Source organism: Cyrtonyx montezumae, unplaced genomic scaffold, assembly GCF_038088225.1.
Source record: "Cyrtonyx montezumae isolate F1298 unplaced genomic scaffold, pur_monq_1.0 scaffold_8, whole genome shotgun sequence".
Lineage (NCBI taxonomy): Eukaryota > Metazoa > Chordata > Aves > Galliformes > Odontophoridae > Cyrtonyx > Cyrtonyx montezumae.
In genome coordinates, this window is record NW_027072089.1 from 13,034,571 (window position 1) to 13,054,979 (window position 20,409).

Consider the following 20,409-nt stretch of genomic DNA (forward strand, 5'->3'; position numbering starts at 1 on the left):
GTAAAGTTACAGAAGGAGCTAAGGTCAGGGATATAAGTGGCAGACAGTCTTCATTTAAAATGACTTAATAATACCTACGAGAAGATAAGTGATTTTATGTAGGTCTTGATTTTGCTCTAATTTATCTAATGCTACCAACATAACAATGATAGGATATGGGATAAGATGAACTCCGGAAGTGCAGAACCTTGTAATTCATTCCTAAAATAGGAAAATGTTCACAAGATCTGATAATTTATTTCAGTTCTGTAGCTTATTGAAGCTACTCTCTTGTACTGCAAATACTCCTCTCTGTAAAAGTCAACTGCACTATAGATGGAATGCAAGCAGCAGATTACATATTTAAAGCGTGTTTTAATGTATTATTAAAAAAAATCCAGAAATGTTTATTTTACACAGGCCCAACTTGCATAACAATCTGAATTATTACTCTAAATTGTAAAATTTATTATAATCAATCTAAGTGAATTGTTCAGGTACAGTCTGCAGGATGAGTCCTTTACAAAAACAATGCCAGCACCATTTAAGTTATCATGGAAAAAACGCAAGCATTTTACTCTTGAAGATAATTCAAATACTGCTTCCACAGAGTTGTAGGAAAAAGATATTTATTCTCAAAATGAAATAAAGTATATTCAAAGAAATTTGTCTCTTTTCTGAATATGAACTTCGATTTTCCTTGTTCAGTTCCGCATTGCCAACATGGCATTTATGTCCCAAATGAGATTCCGTAACTGATCCATGATCTGCTTCAGTTGCTGATTCTTCAGTTTCAGTTTCTGTGGGAAGATTTTATGAGAAGATTTTTGCCATCAGTGGAAATAGTACACTCAGAATTTCAAGAAAAGTTAGTGTTATGGAATGCTATACATATCCTTTTGTCAGCTGCCTGTAAGCAGTATTAGATAATACATCTACTTTAAAGCATACTCTTAAAATACAAAAAAAGAAGTTAAAGATCATTGTCAGAGGGTAATGCTATTTCTTTTCAAAGCAATCTTTCTATCAAAACATTTAATCCATTCAACAAGAGCAAGCCTGTGGCCATCGGCCCTCTTACCGAAGTCCAAAAGACAGCACTTTATACAAAGAAAAGGAATTGAGATTTGAGACCAGAAGAGCTCAGGGAACAGCTAAATTTATGCTAATATGCATCGTATAAGTTGGGTGCTCAGAAAAAGTGGGGTACTAAAAGTCAAAGTCTGAAAAAACCCTAAGTCAATCAAACTTCTCTACACCTTCTGCCTACGTCAGTCAACTCTGGTCAGCTACGTGATCTGTGCTGAATTCTTTAAAACTCTGTACTTGCTTTTGTGAACTGCAGAAGCATCTGAAAGGACAGAAGAGAAGAAAACTCACTTTCATTTGGTAACCAGAACTTAAAAATTATGTCTCTGCAGAATAAATATCAGTGCATTAAGACGCTGTAGAAACTTCCTAACCTTTCATGTTTCATAGTAATACAGATACTTATCCAATTTATTCATTTTCCTGCTCAAATCAAAGCTGTCAAGAACTAAGTCACTGTGCATTATTAACAACAAGCCCATGTCCTTCATTTCATTCAGATTTGATATAAAGTCAACCTCCTCACATCAGAGATCAAATTCATACGGGAGGTCCAGGTTTCTAAGTAAAGCCGAAGCACGAGAAAGACCTGCTTCCACTCAAAACGTTTCAGGTTTGACATAACCTTGTTTCCTTCTGCAGTACACAAGTGGCAAAACATTAAAAGAATAACTCAGTTTAGTAACTAACAGAAACAGTGACAAAAAGAAGCAACAAAAGCAACAGCATACTTAAAATCAGAGTACTGACTTTTAAGGCGAACAATAAACCAGTATTTTTTAAGAGCTCAGCTCGTCAGGCTCAGAAGTCCAGAAAAATAAAGAAGCCTACTCACTTCAGGCCTGTAAAACTGGTCTTAAGTAATACAGTAATTATGTTTAGGAGAACACTGTACTTAGAGAAAGGGAAAGATTTCTGAACACCCTTCAGTAGACATGTTCCCTGTAAGCAGAGCCCACACTGACTCCTTTCTGACTCCTGAGAAGAAGGTAAAACAGATGTAGGACTGTTCATGTGCACTAACTCAGAAGTTCTAAGCAAGCAGTTGATTGATTAAAAATTATTTTAACAGTTACAAAGTGCATTTATCAAATCCTTTTCCATTTGCTAATTCAAAACTGTGCCACACAGAGCAAAGATTCAGTTCCAAAAGACAAAAGAGAACTGAGAGAAGAATGTAGTGATGACAACATTTAAAAGACATAATTTCATTTCCCTACAAAACGTAATGACGTAAGATCTTGATGCTTTACAGAGTACAAGAGATGAGATAAACAAGCATGTTCACACCTGTGGCATTTAAAAACATATTTCCATTTGCCACCCGCAACATTTAATCTCAGAGAAATCAAGAAATGTAACATCAAAACAAGTAGCTTAATGCAAGCTGTCACTCACTGTTACCAAGGGCACGTCATTTCATGATTCTTCAAAGCCTTCACCAAGAGAAATGAAGGCTGAACAGTCAGTGATGATTACGTGTTAGACAAAGAAGAAACATTAACCTCTGGTGCTGCAGACTGTTTTCTATGCATCCTTTTCTAACTGTGTTGTTATATGTTTTTATGTAGATATGCCCATATGAACTTATGCATAAGTTACATCCAAAAGATTCATTCTATAGCACAATAATTTTCATTTCTTGTGCAACTATTATGAAACAAAACTTCTTGATCTTTCTGCTAGCCAAAGGAACCTTCAAATTGGATTTCATTTAATTTCAAAGTGTTTGTAAAAAGATGAATAATATCATTTTTATTACATCTATCTGGAGGCAATTTAAAGTCCATTTCTTTGGCATTTCATTTTCTTAGCTCTTCTACTTTTTGCAGAGACAGAAAAAACACCTAAGGTGAAGCACCATCTCTGGATTGCAAGGAATATTATCTGGAAAAAGGAATAAACAGCAAGGGGGCAATTTCCACTTCATAGAGGACAGTATCCCAGCTAAAAGCATGTAGTGATCTTCGTTACATCATAGACTGGTAACAAAGATCACAAGAAAAATAAATAGCATGTCTTATGCCAGCACTGGCAGTACGGTCTCTGTTTAAGGCTTTACTGAACCAATAAGGACATGTCCACTTTGCCTTAGAAAGAGAGGCGAAATGGCCTTCTTGGGAAACACACAAGTTCTGAAAGAAGCTTCTTGCAGAGATGACAAATTTTCATTTGAACAGATTGCTTACAACTCGCCTCCCACGCCTTCCTCCTTCTCCTGAAATGACTTAGTTGAACTCCGGACTGTTTCTCAGGATTAATGGTTGCATGAAACAAGAAAAGGCACTTCATCCTACATAAATGCTACAGCTTCTGCCTTTATCTGTTTTAAGATGATGCACGAAAATGATCTTATTTGAGGTAGTTTATAACGAATTTAACTTCCGTACATTCGCTTTGTATCTGACAGGCAAGTTTCTGTTGTTCACCCTCTATCAGAAAGGCGATCTGACCAAAAACCAGTCCTGAGGGATCTTCTCTGGCAATACTTATTTCCCCTGTGATTACCTCTCCACTTTGACTGATGCTCCAAATACTAGTGCCAGCACGAGGCAGCTGACAAGGATTACACCCTTCAGCAGCAAAACAGACCTTCACAGGCTTAGGTCAGGTAAAGCAGTTGTGAAAACACGCAAGTAAGTACAGAAAGCAGTAGATGAAAAAAGAGGGAGAACCATAACATACACCCAGACAGTACCTATCTTTCAAGGAATGCACAATAAGGAACTTGACATAGTTCATACAGATTTGGATGCAGTGGGATGCAGTAATTTCAGTTTTGATCGAAATCTATTTCTGACTTAAACACATTTTTGGTTCGCTTTCATTTCATTTGATATCAAAGCTGTCTAGACCAATCTACAAACTTCTTTCAGAGATGTATCAAAACTTTCTTTTGTGCACTGATCCCATCTCTCTCTCCATGTTAAGCTCAGTTATCTTGCACACTTTAAAACCTAAACATCACAATGAGTCATTACCCCACACTTAATTTATTTGTTAAAATTCTCTTCCTCAGCCTAAGGTAATGATGTGGAAGAGTAAGACTACATTCCAACTGATGCCTGTAAAGCCATCAAACGTATGTGCTTGTGCTTTAAAGACATCTCTTCTGCTGAACAAAAAAAAAATACTATGCCAGCCATAGTTTCTACCAGCATTGTCAGAGACCTTTTTTTCAAAGAGCCCTTCATAGTGAAATCTCTTAAGGAAAGGACGTAGGAAAACAGTTTTGTATTCAAAAGATTTGCAATGTTATGTGTGAAGGGAAGAAAAAAGCTGTAAGAGAAAAAAAATGAATCAGTACTTTGGTCCAACTCTCTTAAAGCTTTCAGGTGATGTTCTAAATTATGGCTATTCCATTTATACTGAAGAACACATTATATCATAATAAATACACACATATGGCTATTCGTATATTTTTCAAATGGTTCAAAAAAGCATTCATTGTTAACACTTCTGGGCAATTAAGTATAATGTATTCATCATTTATAATCCACAACTTTTTCTGATCTTGTTCACAGACAATTGTTCTATCCTTATTGGAAATGAGAAACTAAGTTTCAGCCTCTCTCCTAGCCTTATAGTGAATAAGAAAATTGCTAATGCTCCTGAAAACAGCAGGAGCACTAGTGGCAGCCTGTGTTCCAATCCATGCTTTATACACAATATATAAACCTAGATTCTTATAATGTAATTTACCACAATTCTGATTCAATCCAAACAGTGCATATCTGTGGTTGGACTCAATGATCTTGAAGGTCTTTTCCAACCTGAGCAATTCTATGATTCTTTGCTGTAACAACAGCAAAATAACTCAAGGATTCTTCAAGGAAGGAAGGGTAGTGAGAAGAGGAATAAAATGTGATAATAAAGATTGTAAAATATGCATTCATATGGGGATAAAAGGGTATAATTGGGACTGCAGTTTAACTTTCTCCTAACTTTTCTCAACTCTGTAACCATGATGATGTTTTGATATAGGAATCTACATGAAGAACATTGCACTAAAAAATATATGCATATTAAAAAAAAAAAAGGGTTATATGGAATAAAATCTCAGAATCATCGGAGCTGGAGGGGAATACTGGGGATCACCACGTTCAATCCCCTGCTGAACCAGACTCCCTAGAGCAGGTTACAGAAGGAAGCATCCAGGTCAGTTTTGAATATCTCCCAAGGAGGAGACTCTACAGCCTCTCTGGTCAGCTCAGCCTGATCCAGTGCTCATCACTCTCAAAGCAAAGTTATTTCTCATTTCAGATGGAACTTCCCATGATCCAATTTGTTTTTGTTGCCCCTTGTCCTCTCACTGGGCACCACCAAAAAGAGCATGGCCTCATTCACTTGACACCTCCCCTTCAGATGTCTGGAAGAATTGATAAGACTCCCTCTGAGTCCACTCTTCTCCAGGCTGAACAGACCCAGGTCTCTCAGCCTTCTTCATGAGAAAGATGCTCCAGGCTCCTAATCATCTTTGTAGTCCTCCACTGGACTCCCTCTAGAATTACCTGTTTTTCCTGAGTGGAGAAGTCCAGAACTGGACACAGTACTTCAGATGTGGCCTCGCCAAGGCAGAGTAGAGAGGAGGAACACCTCTGTGCCCTGTTGGCCACACTCTTTAATCCATCCCAGGATACCATTGGTAGTCTTGGCACACTGCTGGCTCATGGTCAACCTCTTGTCCACCAGGATACCTAAGTCCTTCTCTGCAGAGCTCATTAGCAATGGGTCAGCCCCCAACCTGTACTGACGTGTGTAGTTATTCCACCCAAAGTGTATGACTCTACACCTGTCCTTGTTTAACCTCACAAGGTTCCTCTCTATCCCGCTCTCCAGCCTGTCTAGGTCTCACTGATGTGCAGCACAGCCTCCTGTTGTGTGTGCCACTCCTAATACCTTTGTATCATCAGCAAACTTGCTGAGGGTGCACTCTACCCTTCAACCACGTCACTGACGAAGATGTTCAACAAGACCAGACCCAGAACTGACCCCTGGAGGGTATTCCTTGCTACAGGCCTCCAACTAGACTGCACCACTGACCACAGTGCTCTAAGCTCTATTCTCAATCTACCTCACTGACCACTCATCTATCCCACACTTACTAAGCTTACCTATGAAATAATACATCTACAAGTGTTGAGAACTGGCTGATGAAATTACAAGACCTCACAACGTTATTTTTTTCAGGTGCTATTGGAGGTTGGGAGATTTTCCCAATGAATACAGAAACATCACAAGTCATCTTTAAGAAAGGCAAGGAAGGGAATCCAGCAAACTAAGGAAACTAAAGGCTGGTCAGTCTGAGCTTTAATGCAGAAAGATTATGAGGCAAATCCTTCTGGAAGTAAGGTCCAAACACATGACGAATGAGGTGAATGGGAGCAGTCTCATAGTACCTCTCATAGTATTAGTATCATTCTTAATGTTTCTCAGGATTGATAGTAGGGTCAATATGTTTTATAGCCTCATTAATCGTCTATTCACACTTAATGACCTAATTAGCATATCAAGTTTGTGAACTATAACAAACTGGGGAAAGTGGTCAATACACCCAGTGGCAGAAATAGAGATCTCAACAGGTGGGAGACACAGGCTGAAGTCCATCTCAGGGATTTCAACTAAGGTGAACGGCAACATCCCACATCTAAACTCATAAAACAGCACAGGTCAAGAGCTCAGAGAATAAAACACAGCTTTGCAGAAAAGGATCTGACAATTCTGTTAAAACTTTCTGACAAGTTGGATGTCATTTAGCAGTGGATCCTTCTGCAACAGTGAAGACTGACATTGTACTGCTATACTAGCAAGAGTCAAGTGAAAATATTCTCTCTTTGTCTCTGAAGAATGATCGTCCAACTTGGGACTCAATACAGAACACTACTATACTGAAGAAAGTTTAATGGAAGGACAAGAAGATCAGCAGGCTAGAGCATATGACATGAGAAGCTGATAAGGTTAAGGCATTATCTTAATGGTGTCTTCATCTACCTAATAAGGATTATAGAAAAGACTTGAATGGGCACAGCAGAAGGAAGAGGAGCAGTAGATAAAAATTCACAGTTACTGGATATACATCTGCGTAACTGGACCTGTAACAGTTGGCCCTGCTTTGAGCTACAGATTGAACTAGACACCGAGCCTGAATTCTCTGTCCTTGCAGACAGCCAGTTTGGGTACCCAAACAAGCATGAAAACATACTCACTGCAGACTGCTGTACTGAGACAGTGTCCAAATAAACAATTCTTCCTCTCTTGCTAAAGTGTTCCCTGGTGCACACTCATATCTGGGGTGAAAAGGATCCCATTAATACAAAATAATTAATACATGCAAATACTATGATGGATAGTTTTAAAAGAAATCAAGTTTACGGCATAGAGGAAAGTAGTTTTCAGGCAAAATTCCTCCCTGAAGAGATAGACTAGTTGCAGATTGCTGTCATATTAAAGGACTACTCCACAACACATTGGTTCCAGTGCACAAGGGTTTCCTTATCAAGAAAGCCATGAGGTAAATTCATAGCAACTTGACTCAAAAGGCTGTAAGTTGTCTTTTTGCACTCTTAGCAAGATCACAGTTAGCCAGTCAGCAAAGATTAATTAAGAATATCAAACAGGATTATTTTCAAAAGGGTCACCTGAAATGTCTCAGTAGTATTTCACATCTTTTCATTTTTAGCCAAATGCACTGAGACCACTAGGTTGTCCTATTAAATATACTACAAAACTTGAGCCTGACATCTGAAAAATATTATAGGTAAGGCTGTACTGGAAGGTAAGAAACCTGTAGATATAATATTAAACACAGACAAAAATATGAAGGCAATAGAGAAAAATTTTTAATAGCTGCCCAATTACCATTTGCTGTTGCAAACAGTAATTATCTTCAGTAAAAACTTATAGGACTTGTATTTGTAAATCAGTGCAATACTAAACTGACTCTGGAACAGTAAACTATTTATGACAGAAAAAAGAGTGAAATTTCTCACCAATTTCCAACTCTGGAAAGCAAATACTGTTTTCTAGAATACTGCGTTCAGGCTTTGGGTTCCCAGCACAGGAAGGATGCAGAGCTGTAGAAGTGAGACCAGAGAAGGGCCACAAATCATAGAATGGCTTGGGTTGGAGGGGAGTAGTTCACCTCGCTCCAACTCCTCTGCTACTGGCAGGGACACCTACCACTAGGCCAGATTGCTCAGAGCCCCGTTCAAACAGATCACAAAGATGATCAAAGGGCTGGAGCACCTCTACTGTGAACAAAGAGGGAGGGAACTGGGCTTGTTTAGCTTTGAGAAAAGAAGGCTCTGAGGAGACCTCACTGCAGTCTTCCAGTACTCAAAAGGAGCTTATAAGCAGGAGGGAGCCTGATTTTTCACACAGTCTTATAGTGTCAGAACAAAGGAGAATGGCTTTAAAATAAAAAGGGAAAAATTAGGTTAGATGTTAGGAAGATGATAGTGATGAGGCACTGGTACAGGTTGCCCAAGTTGTGAATACACCATCCATGGAGGTGATCAGGGCCAGACTGGATGGGGCCATGGGCAGTTTGATCTAGTGGGTGGCAACCCTGCCCACAGCAGGGGGTTGGAAGTAGCTTTCCTTCCAAAGCCATTCTACGATTCTATTATAAAGGAATAACCAATAGCTGTGGGAAGTGCAGGAAAGAACTGTTCCACACAAAAGGAAGAGTTAGTGGGTACCAACTATATGCTTTTTTTTGTTTTTCTTACAGCAGTGGTGCACAGTTATAAGCATTCTGTTTAGTAACTTCTTGTATAGCTAAAGTCCCTTTTGATTTAAATCTAATAGGTTTCATTTAAACTTACAGTTGCTAGATATTATTGAATTGCTAGGACAGAAATTCATTACTTTGTAAACTGATCAATACTTTTAATTAATGGACAAGTACTTCTTAGCCAATATTAGGGCATTAAATATTCTGACCTAAAACTTAAGTCTAATTGAGCAGATTAAATAAGATGTCACTGTGTTAAATTGATATCAAAAACAACGGCATTGTTTTAGAACTCTGCTATGACAACTTCTTCTACCCTAAGAGTGAATGGTAAGTAAAGGAAGTACAGGATAGTTCCCACCTCCTAATGTGAGGCTCCCCTTCTTTCCCAGACAGCTGCTGTAGCAAACTAAAATTATACAGTTTCAAGGCAGTGGTTCCTGAAAGGAGGTAAGTCTTTGTAAAAGCACAAAACAAACCTTTATATTATCTACTAGTTTTGTTTGTGTTTCTCACTAGGAGATAGTGTTCTTCACACACAAACGGGTGCCACCAGAAAGATCAGACTGCCTAAGTCAAGCAAGGACTTAAACAACCCATGGAAGGTCCAAGAATTCAAATGTCTCAATAATGCCAAAGCAATGGGTTATGCAATAATACTTTTTTGGTACCAGAAACGTGAAAGTCCAAAATGATACTGTCTACCACAGCAAACAGAGCCAGATAAGATCAGGACAAACAGCTGACCAAAGAAAAGATACTGAATGAAGAATGTAAAAAGCTTCTTCATCTGTCACATTGGTTTCCTTGTCCTGGCATTTTCATCAGTGCTTTATATCACTGAAATTTTACTCAAAGAAATGAAGCAAAATTGAACTGGAGATGAATGTTACAGTTGCAGAGGACTGAAAAGCTATCAGGAGTGCCAGTAAAGCAACAGAGAAGGCTATTTAAGTTCGGTAGCAAGAATTAGAAGTTAGATTAATGTGATTCTATTTTCTTTCTTTCTTTTTTTTTTTTTTTGTGAAGATATGGTTTGCTTTATTTCTAGTTTTAAAAAATTAAGCTTTTCCTGAACTGTAGTATATTACAATCTGAATTCTGAAACTAGAATAAGGAAATAAATTTTAAAAATTAAGTGCAGTTTTAAAAACAAGAGGCTTCAATTTCTCTTGCAGCACATAAGCATTTGTTCACACAAATATTACAGAATGTTCAACTATCTTCTTAAAATTTATTGTTGAAAATCTGAAAATTATGTTGAGGCACTTACATGCAAATACTGGATTTCAGACCACATTTAAGCAATGGTTTGAATACATTTTTAATTACCGACTTACCACTAATGCTCCTGTAACATCATTAACCTTCTAATGATTTAAAACTCATCGTAAACATTTATGAAATGCATTTCACAAGATCACACCAGGGAGGTTTAAAAACACATTAGCATACAAGTACAACAACAAGGGCAAAACATGTCATAAAACTATCAAAAACATATCAAATATGGACAGCTAAGCTTATTAGCACTTAAAGATTGCAAATAAATGTGCATAAATTCTCAGTGTAACATTACATAGAATATAATGCATACCACCCTGCTACATCAGCACTGAACACAAAGAATATAACAAGAGAGCAGACAACTGCTTTTCTCCAAACACACATAGCACTCATTCTTGCCTGTACCACACGCATGAATTTTTCTAAATATATGGGTTATGAAGAATTTGATACATCTTTAATTGTTGAACACAAATGTAAATATTGGAAATAATTCAAAAGCTGTAAATCCAGTGATAATTCTCTCCAAAAATAAATATTTTAGACACTCACTTCCTTTATTCAGTTCTTTTTGTAGATTATGCCTGCTTTTACCAAGCACTTACAGATATTACTGCCACACAGATACTTAGTTAATCCTATCTTTGTACTTTACAGATGGCAGGAACAATGTTTAATATTATGATCTGTTAAAACTACTTATATTTAATCTCAGTGCCATATTATCATCTACTACAGCATATTTATTTTTAGATTTATATCTGTCTATATTATTTGTACTCAATTGTGTACTGCCACTCAAACCGAAAATTTAAAAGCACCTTTATCACATGGTACTTTTTTTTTTTTGAACGTGTCAAGATTCAATAAATGCTGTACTTAACAAAAGAAACACTCTTCCTCACATTGTCAAAATACACAAAGTAGCCCAGAAAATCCTCTACCAACACACATCATAATTGTGATAACACTTAAGAATCTGATGTTTTAAACCCATTTTTCAATGTGCTAGCCTAATGTATATTTAGAAGCCAAGGTACCTTATCTCCATCTGTATTGCCTATACCTAGTGGGCTAACCATAACCTTAATACAAAATATTCATTGTCACCCTCTACTTTGCCCTAATAAGACCCCATTTGGAGTACTGCATTCAGGGGCTCCCAGCACAGGAAGGATGCGGAGTATAGAAGCAGGTCCACAAAGATGAGCAAAGGGCTGGGCACTGCTACTATGAGGAAAGATTGAGGGAGCTGGGCTTGTTTAGTTTTGAGAGAGAAGCTCTGAGGAGATATCACTGCAGTCTTCCAGTACTCAAAAGGACCTTATGAGCAGGAGGAAGCCCAACTTTTTACCCAGTCTAATAGTAATAGAACAAGGGGGAATGGCTTTAAACTAAAAAATTAGGTTAGCTGTTATAAAAAAATTCTTCACTAAGAGAGTGGTGAGGCACTGACACAGGTTGTCCAAAGAAATTGTAGACGCCCCTTCCATGGAGGCCAGATTGGATGGGACTCTGGGCAGCCTGATCTAGTGGGTGGCAATCCTGTCCATGGCAGGTGGGCTAGAAGTGGATGATCTCTTAGATCCCTTCCAACCTAAGCTATTCCATGACTCTGTGAATACTCAAAGAATACAGATTGTTCTAAAAACAATCACAAGTTAAAATTGTTACAGTACCTGAAATCTCCAGTAGTCAGTACTACAGCTTAAAAAACTGTAATTCTAAAATACTTACATGCAAGAAGTTTGATGACAGTCATCTCACATATGGTCTTTAGTACAGCAGTCAAAAACCTAAGCTTTGTAATGTCAAAGTGACATTTTCGATTTCATGCAGATTAATTTCAACTCCTTACCTTATTTACTTCCATGATTTCCCTTCTCTCTTCACTAGCGAAACGAAGCTGACTAGCAGCACCACGATCATCATGCTTAGAGCCATCTTCTTCAACATATGGAATAAGTTGCTATGAAGACAAAGAACATCAGCTTTTAAAAAGAAGAAAATAGGAAGAGAAAAGAAAAGAAACACCTGAGAAGGGAAGGTATTAATATTTCCTTCAAAGTTTCAATCTTCCTGAAAGGAAAGAAGTGCAGACAGGTACACTTTGTCACCTCAAAATCAACAGCCTTATAATGGCCTCAGTCAGTTCTGTGCTTCCAAAAGACACAGTAACACGTATTACCAGGCCTAGACTGCAGGCAGAGCTCAGTATTAACCTTTTAAGATGTTAATCACAGGTAATCCTTGCATACTTGAACTCTACTGACTTCGATTTTGAAGTTTACTACTCCACTATGAAATAACACAAATGTGAAGTTACTGTTATTATCAAGTATTTCAGTGATGTATTAAATATAATTTACAACACGCTTTACACATGGAGATTAACTACTTGGATAATACCCTAATTAAGACTTGCTGTTTTATAGGTCTTCTGTTAGGCTACTCTTGAGATCAGGCCCACAATTATCTAATAGGAGTTTCTCCACAGGGATTTTCCATCACAATCTCCTCAAGCACATAATGCACTGCATTTTTTTCATAAGCTTTACCAGAGATTCTGACTTCTCAAAATTTCTAAATGAACATAAATATATGTTATTTTCCTAAAAAAATAATTAAAGGATCAGGAAATGTACTAGCTATAAAATACACACATGCTTTGTGTCACAACTCACCCAAACTAACATCTTATTCAAAAATAATTATAACATACATACATTTTAAACACAACATACACACATGAAGTCTGTTGAATTTTCTGTCCTGAACTGAAAAAAGCTAAAGCTGATTGCAAAACTACACCCTTGATCACGTATATATACTACAAATGAAATACTATTAAGTGATACGAATGTGCAAGACAGTTCAAAAGTCAGAGAACAGGTTGCTCATACAATGCATATTAACTTGTTTCTTAGGTTGGGGTGTAATATGAAGCATTCAGCAGCAACCTCCAGCAATCTGCTGAAAACTTCTGACTTAGCTCTGAAAATCACATTTTCTTCTGTACATCCTTTTGGAGGCCACACTCATTAAGCTTATTGAGATGGACAAAAAAAAAAATGCCATGTTAAGCTCTGCCCTGTAAAGTAAAAGCAGCACAGCTACTAAATACTCTTGGCAAAAGCTCCTTCTCTCTCTCATAGAAAAACAATGTTCTTAAAGTAGGACGTCTCCTTGAAAACCTCCCACCTTAAGAAAAAGCTGTGAATTCAAATAAAGAACTACACCTGATGCAGAAATAAAACATCTCTCTCTAGTGAGAGGATTTTGAAACTGTATCTCCTTCACAATAATCTTATTGCTTATTATGCTGGCTAAAGGGAAGTTGATAAGAACACCTATTAAATTAGCAGTACACATTAATTAAAGAAACGTAGTATCTACATACTAATAATAACAGGCTAAGTAATATTAGTAGACATTGACTTAACTGATGGAATGTAATAACAATTTCTTGCCATAAACAATACGAAAGCAGGAAATAAGACACGGAGAACAACAAAGTGGCTTTGGCAGTGCAAGTTAAGAAAAGTGTAACATCTATGTAAATTTTATAGCCTGGGCATTCACTGTACTCACCTTGGGATTTCTGCATTAAATGGCAGCAAACTAACAAACTGCTGCACACCATTTGCAATACGACAGATAATATACACATATATGTATCCCAATGCTAGCTCATAAAAAGTAAGGAGTTATCTTCTTATATCTTAACATAAGTACTGAAGTGGGTACCTAACTTAGCAGTTACTATCGACTGCTCAGAATGGAGTACAATGACAATACTGTCATTCATTAGCTATGAAAATACACCAATTGTGCCCTCACAGCCCAGAAAGCCAACTGTATCCCGGGCTGCATCAAAAGAAGCGTGGCCAGCAGGGCAAGGGAGGTGATCCTGCATCTCTGCTCTGCACTGGTGAGGCCTCACCTGAAGTACTGCATCCAGGTGTGGAGTCCTCAGTACGGAAGAGATATAAACCTGCTGGAGCATGTCCAGAGGAGGGCCACAAAAATGATCCACAGTATGGAACATCTCTCCTATGAGGAGAGGCTGAGAGAGCTGGGGCTGTTCAGTCTGGAGAAGAGAAGGCTGCAAGGCGTCCTGATAGCAGCCTTTCAGTATCTAAAGGGAGCTACAGGAAAGGGGACAGACTCTTAAGCAGGGTCTGTGGTAAGAGTAAATTTAGGTTAGATATACAGTAAAAATTTTGTACAGTGAGGGTGATGAGACACTGGAACAGGTTGCCTAGTGATGTGGTTGATGTCCCATCACTGGAGACTTTTAAGGCAAGGCTGGATATGGCCCTGGGCAACCTGATGTAGCTGCAGTGTCCCTGTTCACTGTAGGAGAGTTGGACTAGATGGCCTTCAGAGATCCCTTCCAACTCTAAGGATTCTGAGAATTGCTAAAGGATTAGATCATGAGACACAGAATAACTGCCTGCCTTGTTCAGCGCAGTATCACTAAGAAGGCTAATAATTGGCAGTAAAAAAAATTTAAACAGGAGAGAAAAGCAGCATTCATATGTTCCTTTAATGGGTTAGAAATCAGGAGTCAATTAAGTAAAAGAAAAAAGCCATTAAGTAATTTGACTGATAAAAAAGAAGTTTGTCTATATTCATTAAATATAAGGTTAAAACGTTAGTCACTTAACAACATGATTGAGAATATCACTGAAAATTTGAAGTAAGAATTTAAGATGGAGGATCAAAAGAAACGATGTGACATTTTCACTTACCCTGTCATAAAACATGAGGAAGTGAGCATTCTGTTAACTCCACAGCAGCAAGTACTACGTTGGTAAAAGGAAAAAGAATTGCAACTATTCACAGAGAACTCTGCTGTGCAGATGTTAACACTGAGACCTTAGAACAAAAAGGTTGAAAGGGACTACTCCTTGTACTCATGGTAAGACCTTTTCATTCTGATAAAAAAAAAAAGAAGAAAAAAAAGAATAAAGAATATCTCCTCTCCATCCCAAGTATGTGTGAAAATAAAACTCATCAAAAGCTTCTCAAGAGCTTAAAATATTCAGTCTCTGCACACATAACAGGAAAAGGGGGCAGTTTTTGGTGTATTTTTCGTTTTGTTTAGCCACAGACTTACTCCACTAAAACAATCTCTTTCAGAAAAACTTCCCCCTGACCTTTTTTTTCCCTGGAGGAAATAAACTGGTCAGTGCACAAAGAAGCCTGAGGTAAACAGCTAAGATTTTAAACCAAGTCTGATTTGTAATCTGTAGATATACTTACTTCTATGGGAATAGGATCAAGTCCAGCACAGTTTTCATTACACTTGTCGTAGACTAATCTCAGTTTTCTGAAGAGTATTGATAGCTGGCGGAGATGCTCCTGTAGTTTTCCCAGTCTGTCTTGATACGTTCCAGTATGATAAGTAACACCATTTGGTAACTGAGGAGAATCAAAACACAAAAGTGCTATTAATATTATTTTCTCTTATAGGAATTAAATACAACAAATCAGATTTTTTTGTGCATTCTAAGACCATCACACGATTCTCACTGAAATTTCTACTTACTTTATCAGTATATATGAATTCTGTTTGCTCATCTCACGTGCCAAATCACTGCTCTCAAACAGCTTCATGTCTTCTACATCCTGGTCATTAGCAAGCTCTGTACCTTTCACTGAACCCCTTAACCCATGCTTAAGCATGGCTGAGACTCCTTATGCCTGAAGCCCAGGTCACATTTCAGACAATCAAAGCAAATTGAAATACTCTGAGTACCTATACCTAAAATAATTACAGAAGGAAACTTCAGGAGACATGGAAATACAGGGAAAAAGGAAACAGGAGGGATTATTTGCATGTTTATCTCTGAAGTTGAGTGCATGCTGTCAACAGAGAAACATGAAAGAAGTCTGTATGCTCTCTTCAGTAAGTAACAAACAGGATTCTGTCCACTTCAAAAATCAAAAGAATGTAACAGAGTTTTAGACGGAGAGAGTTTTTAGACAGAAGAATGATGTCACTGATCAATGACAACCCCTTTAAAATTACTCCCTAGAGGTTAACAAAAACAGAGAAACATAAACGTCATATAAATACACTTCACTATTCATAAAGGGGAAACTGACACCACGTGTATTTGGAATATGCTTATTGTTGTAGAAATGACAATTCATTATTTGTGAATGTTCTCTATGTTCACTAAAAACACATGAGCAACCAAATGCAGTTAGAGTTGTATATGTTTCTCCAACCAACTCCCTTTTTCAAGGCAGTTTGGCCTAGTTAGGTATGTAAATGTCCCACACTATCTCCATGTGCACATAATCACTTAGTGGTAAAAACACCAGAAGGGAACAGATGACCATCAACTTAAAAGGAAAAAAAAAAAAAAAGTTTTCTCACCTGCATGTTCCTCAGTAACTGGAAGATTTCCATGGTTCGAAACACAATGTCCTGCACGGTCTCCTGGCCAATACGGCAGAGAGAAGCTGTATTGACTTCCCTAGCTGCCTGAGCCTGTGTCCCTGAGAATGCACCGGGAGGCATCCCCGCCCCGGCCAGAGGTGGGGTTGACATCTCTGGATGCCAACGGGTTCCACTGATCCAACCTGTAAAAAGATCAGACGCTGATTAAATACTTGTTTCTAGCAAACAAACTTCAGCACCGTGGCTATACGTGCGATGCGGAAGGCTAGCTGCCTGACTTGACCACACGAAGCTCTCGGCTCTACCCGCACGGCTGCGGGCCCCACGCCGGACCAGCCGCCCCTCCCTCGCAGCACGGCCTCCCACACCGCAGCCGGGATCCAGGTACCGCTCGGCGGCCGCAGGCCCGTCCCGGATAGCAGGCGCACCGGCGGCTGCCCATGCAGTACGCGAGGGACCGCGCGGGCGGGTCGAGATTGAGCCAGCGATAAGGCCGCGCTCGGCGCCAAGCGGAGGCCGCTACTCACGGGCCCGGGGCGCCGCGTTGCCGTGGAAACGTAAAGGCGGAAGCACTGTGCCACGACCGGAAGTGCGGGCGAGGCGAGGAGGAAGCGACGTCACGGCAGCGGGGGGTGGGGGGAAGGGGCGTAGTGAGGGATGCTGCGGGCTGGGGGTTATGGCGCGTCTCTGAACGAGCTGTCCCAATGCCTCGCCACCCTTAGCATCCTCATCACCCTTTTTCCTTACATCCAATCTAAATCTCCCATCTTTTAGTTTGAAACTATTTCCCATTGTCCGATCACAGCAAGTAGTGGAGTTGGTGCCGTTTGAAAGTGCAAGGGAAAAGAAGCTCCGCCTAAAAGACGCGGCAGAGTTTGTGAGGGCTGTTGGGCACTGAGTTCTCGATGCACTACGTGGTGTTTATTGTCTGTCTTTATCATGGAAAGTAAATTTCTTTGCAAGCCAAAAATAGAGTCAAAGTTTCTCTCCTGATGTCTTACTAAGAAAACTGATGTTGACAATAAGTGCCTGAAATGCAGAAGAGGGCATATAAAGTAGTTGTGCTATATTAAAAAAATGATGTTATGAGTGATCTTTAGTGCAAAATGCATTGCGTTTGTAGTGCTGTAAGAAAAATAAAACCAGAAATGACTCATAATATACGGCTCTTGTAAAGAAGGAACAATGTAGCCAAGGAACATTCAGGGACAGAACCATACAAGGTTGCTTTTGGAGGCAATTTGCTGCAGAATGCATGTTGGTTTTTTTCTTCAGATTAATGAGGGGAAACACCACCCCATTGCCTAAGGTGAAGCTTTGTTGCGTGGCTAAATTCTCTTTATAGCATGCTCTTTAGCCAAGGCACAGTGAAAATAATTATGAAGTATTTTAACAAAATTTTAACATTAAAAAAATACAGAAGGAGCTTCTTAGACTAACTGGAAAATAAATTGCTCATAAAAAGGAGAGGGAGATATTTTCAGACAGCAAAAGAATATCCCACTGTGTCTGGCTAGACAACGCATGGGAAAAGCAGCCCCCAGAGAATTTGTAAGGGCTTATGTGAAGGCTTGCATCTCAGTTTACTGTACATTAAGGAAATGATGCAAGAACTGTTCAAGAGCTGAGCACAAAGGATAATGTTTTCCTCTTTTGATTGTGTGCCCAAGAGGTCTGTTCACACTGCTTAACTTGCTGCTCCAAATCCGATGGCGTCTTAAGTTCCAGAGAGTAATGAGCGATTCAGACCACCTACTGTTCAGTGCTGCCAGACACAGGCTCTGTGTACAGTCAAATACTAAAGTATACGACTGCTACTTACAGTAGGCAGTTGAAATGCAGAGCCAAGTCTGAATGCAAAGAGTGCTGAAGAACGTTGCTAGGGGGCTTCAAGCTTTTCTTTGCCAATCTGTGGAACCATTAAGTCTGATTTTTCACTACTAGGAAAAGGAATCTCCTCTCAGATAAGGAGTGTTTTTATGATTGGATGAGAAAAAGATGAATTTACATTTTGCTTTCTAAAAAAATCAGTTAAGCTGTCTTTTGTGTGTCTTCAGTTTGGTCTTGGACCAAGCTACTTTCATCTGGAAGGTGCCCAAATCAGACAGCACATCTTTCACATCCGTTTCAGTTTCTGTGGCATCAGTTCAACCAGTGTCTTAAGATGCTGCCAACTACTACACAGCGTCAAGTCCCTGTTTTCTCTCTTCCTACACAGGGTTGTAGAGAAGCTAACAAAAACCTAACAGAGAGCATACATCTACACAGTATCTTCTAGTGCTATGAAGTTTAAACCAAATTGCTAATTAGAACTTTTTAAAGAGTAACTAGTTCAGTGATTATCATTTTCATATAAATAATAGCTTATGATTTTATAGTATTCTAAGAGATTCTAACTCAAACCATGAATAACTACAAAGTTCGTGTGGCTGTGTTTTATCAAGGAAGCAAAAATCCTCAGTAGGAGAATAACTTGTTTTCTTTAAGACAATTTTCTGTAAAGCAGTCAGTGTGCTTGCAAGGCAGTCTGAATCATTCTATTTAAAAATAAGCAGAAGTGGTGGAATTCCTGGATCATCATTTGTTTTGCTTGTTTAAAGAAAAGTATGCTCACTCTCAGGTTCTCCTCATGTTATTTCTTAGCAGCAATGCTTTGATACTGCTTCCAGAATGACAGATGGGCTTTGGGGAAATGTGTTAACCAGGAAAGGACTTTCATTCTCAGTCCTGTCCCATTCTGTGTTTATGTGTGGATTCAAGGAAAAATAATGGGACTTTCTGGAAGCTTTGCCAATGATAAACAGGCAAGGCACAATTTTATCGTTACCTAGCTGTGATAGATAACAGCACATAACTTTTTTAGTGTTTGTGGCTAACACAGACAGTAAAACCGGGTGGAGTTTAATTCAACAAAGATTACCTTTATAAGCCAAAGAAAACATTTAAGGTCTGTGATTAGGGGAAGTGGATTGTGGAGTTTTCGTGTGTGTGATGTGAGTTTGGAGTTTGGTTATTTTTCCCACAGTGTTGTTTTCTTCAGCCAAACAAGTATCTCCATCAGCTGTGAAGGCAGCAGTTTAGAGGGAAGCGGGACCATCCATGACAGTGCTAGATTGGATGAGATAAATCAAATCAATTCCACGTCTTGTTTGATAGAGGATGGATACAGCAGTTTTCTGGATGGAGATGAAGGGATGGAGAAGAAGCTATGGATCGAGCAGTTATGACAACTCTTCCATTGTGTGATTCTGTCATGCAACCCTTTGGTGCTGCAGTTGGTAAAAGGACTGCAAGAGATCAGTGTGGAAGCCTCCCTGCTTGCGTCTTTTCTCCTTCATCCTCCATAGTATCCCATGTGTTCATGGAAGGAACTTCCATGAATGAGCTTATCTGTATTTGCTCTGTGTTGCTGATTCATTCTGCTGAGGGTGTGAGATGCAGGCAGTAACCAAATGCAGTGGTTTCCGTAGCCCCACCTCTGGATGTTCACAGAGTACACAGAATGATTTGTAAAACTCTGAATTTCAGAAGGGTGTTATGATCTTCCCTTAGATATCATCAGGACCTGCATTACCTGCATAACTAAGCCACATCCATTTCCCATAGTATGAAAACATGGTAAACTTTACAAGCTTTGTCAGATGACAGCTGTCAGGTGTAGCATGATAGATCAGTGTACATTTGGTGGGCTGAACACATAATGTAGCTTGCTTTCTTTTTGTCCTTTTGTAGCAGGTACTGAAGTTCCATTTCTTAATCCTGGCAGGTCTGTTACATCATATATTCTCTACCTCTCCAAACTTTTCTTTTTGACCTTCACTTTAGAAATATCATCCTTGGTCTATTTCATGCTTCTTTAAACACTTGTAATCACACTGCGGAAAGTCAGAAAGTGTTATTGTTG

The 20,409-nt window shown here is 38.9% G+C and overlaps 1 protein-coding gene across 1 annotated transcript; it reads right to left on the reverse strand.

The window, feature by feature from the left end:
* Positions 1-526: 526 nt before the first annotated feature.
* MED30 (mediator complex subunit 30) lies at positions 527-17,088 on the reverse strand. The gene is made up of 5 exons (XM_065752650.1): positions 17,033-17,088; positions 16,482-16,687; positions 15,359-15,517; positions 11,949-12,059; positions 527-779 (listed from the first exon to the last, which is right to left on the reverse strand). Exons 2-5 carry the CDS (start codon positions 16,653-16,655, stop codon positions 684-686), a joined length of 540 nt encoding a protein of 179 aa, XP_065608722.1. The 5' UTR covers positions 16,656-16,687; positions 17,033-17,088; the 3' UTR covers positions 527-683.
* Positions 17,089-20,409: the final 3,321 nt, after the last annotated feature.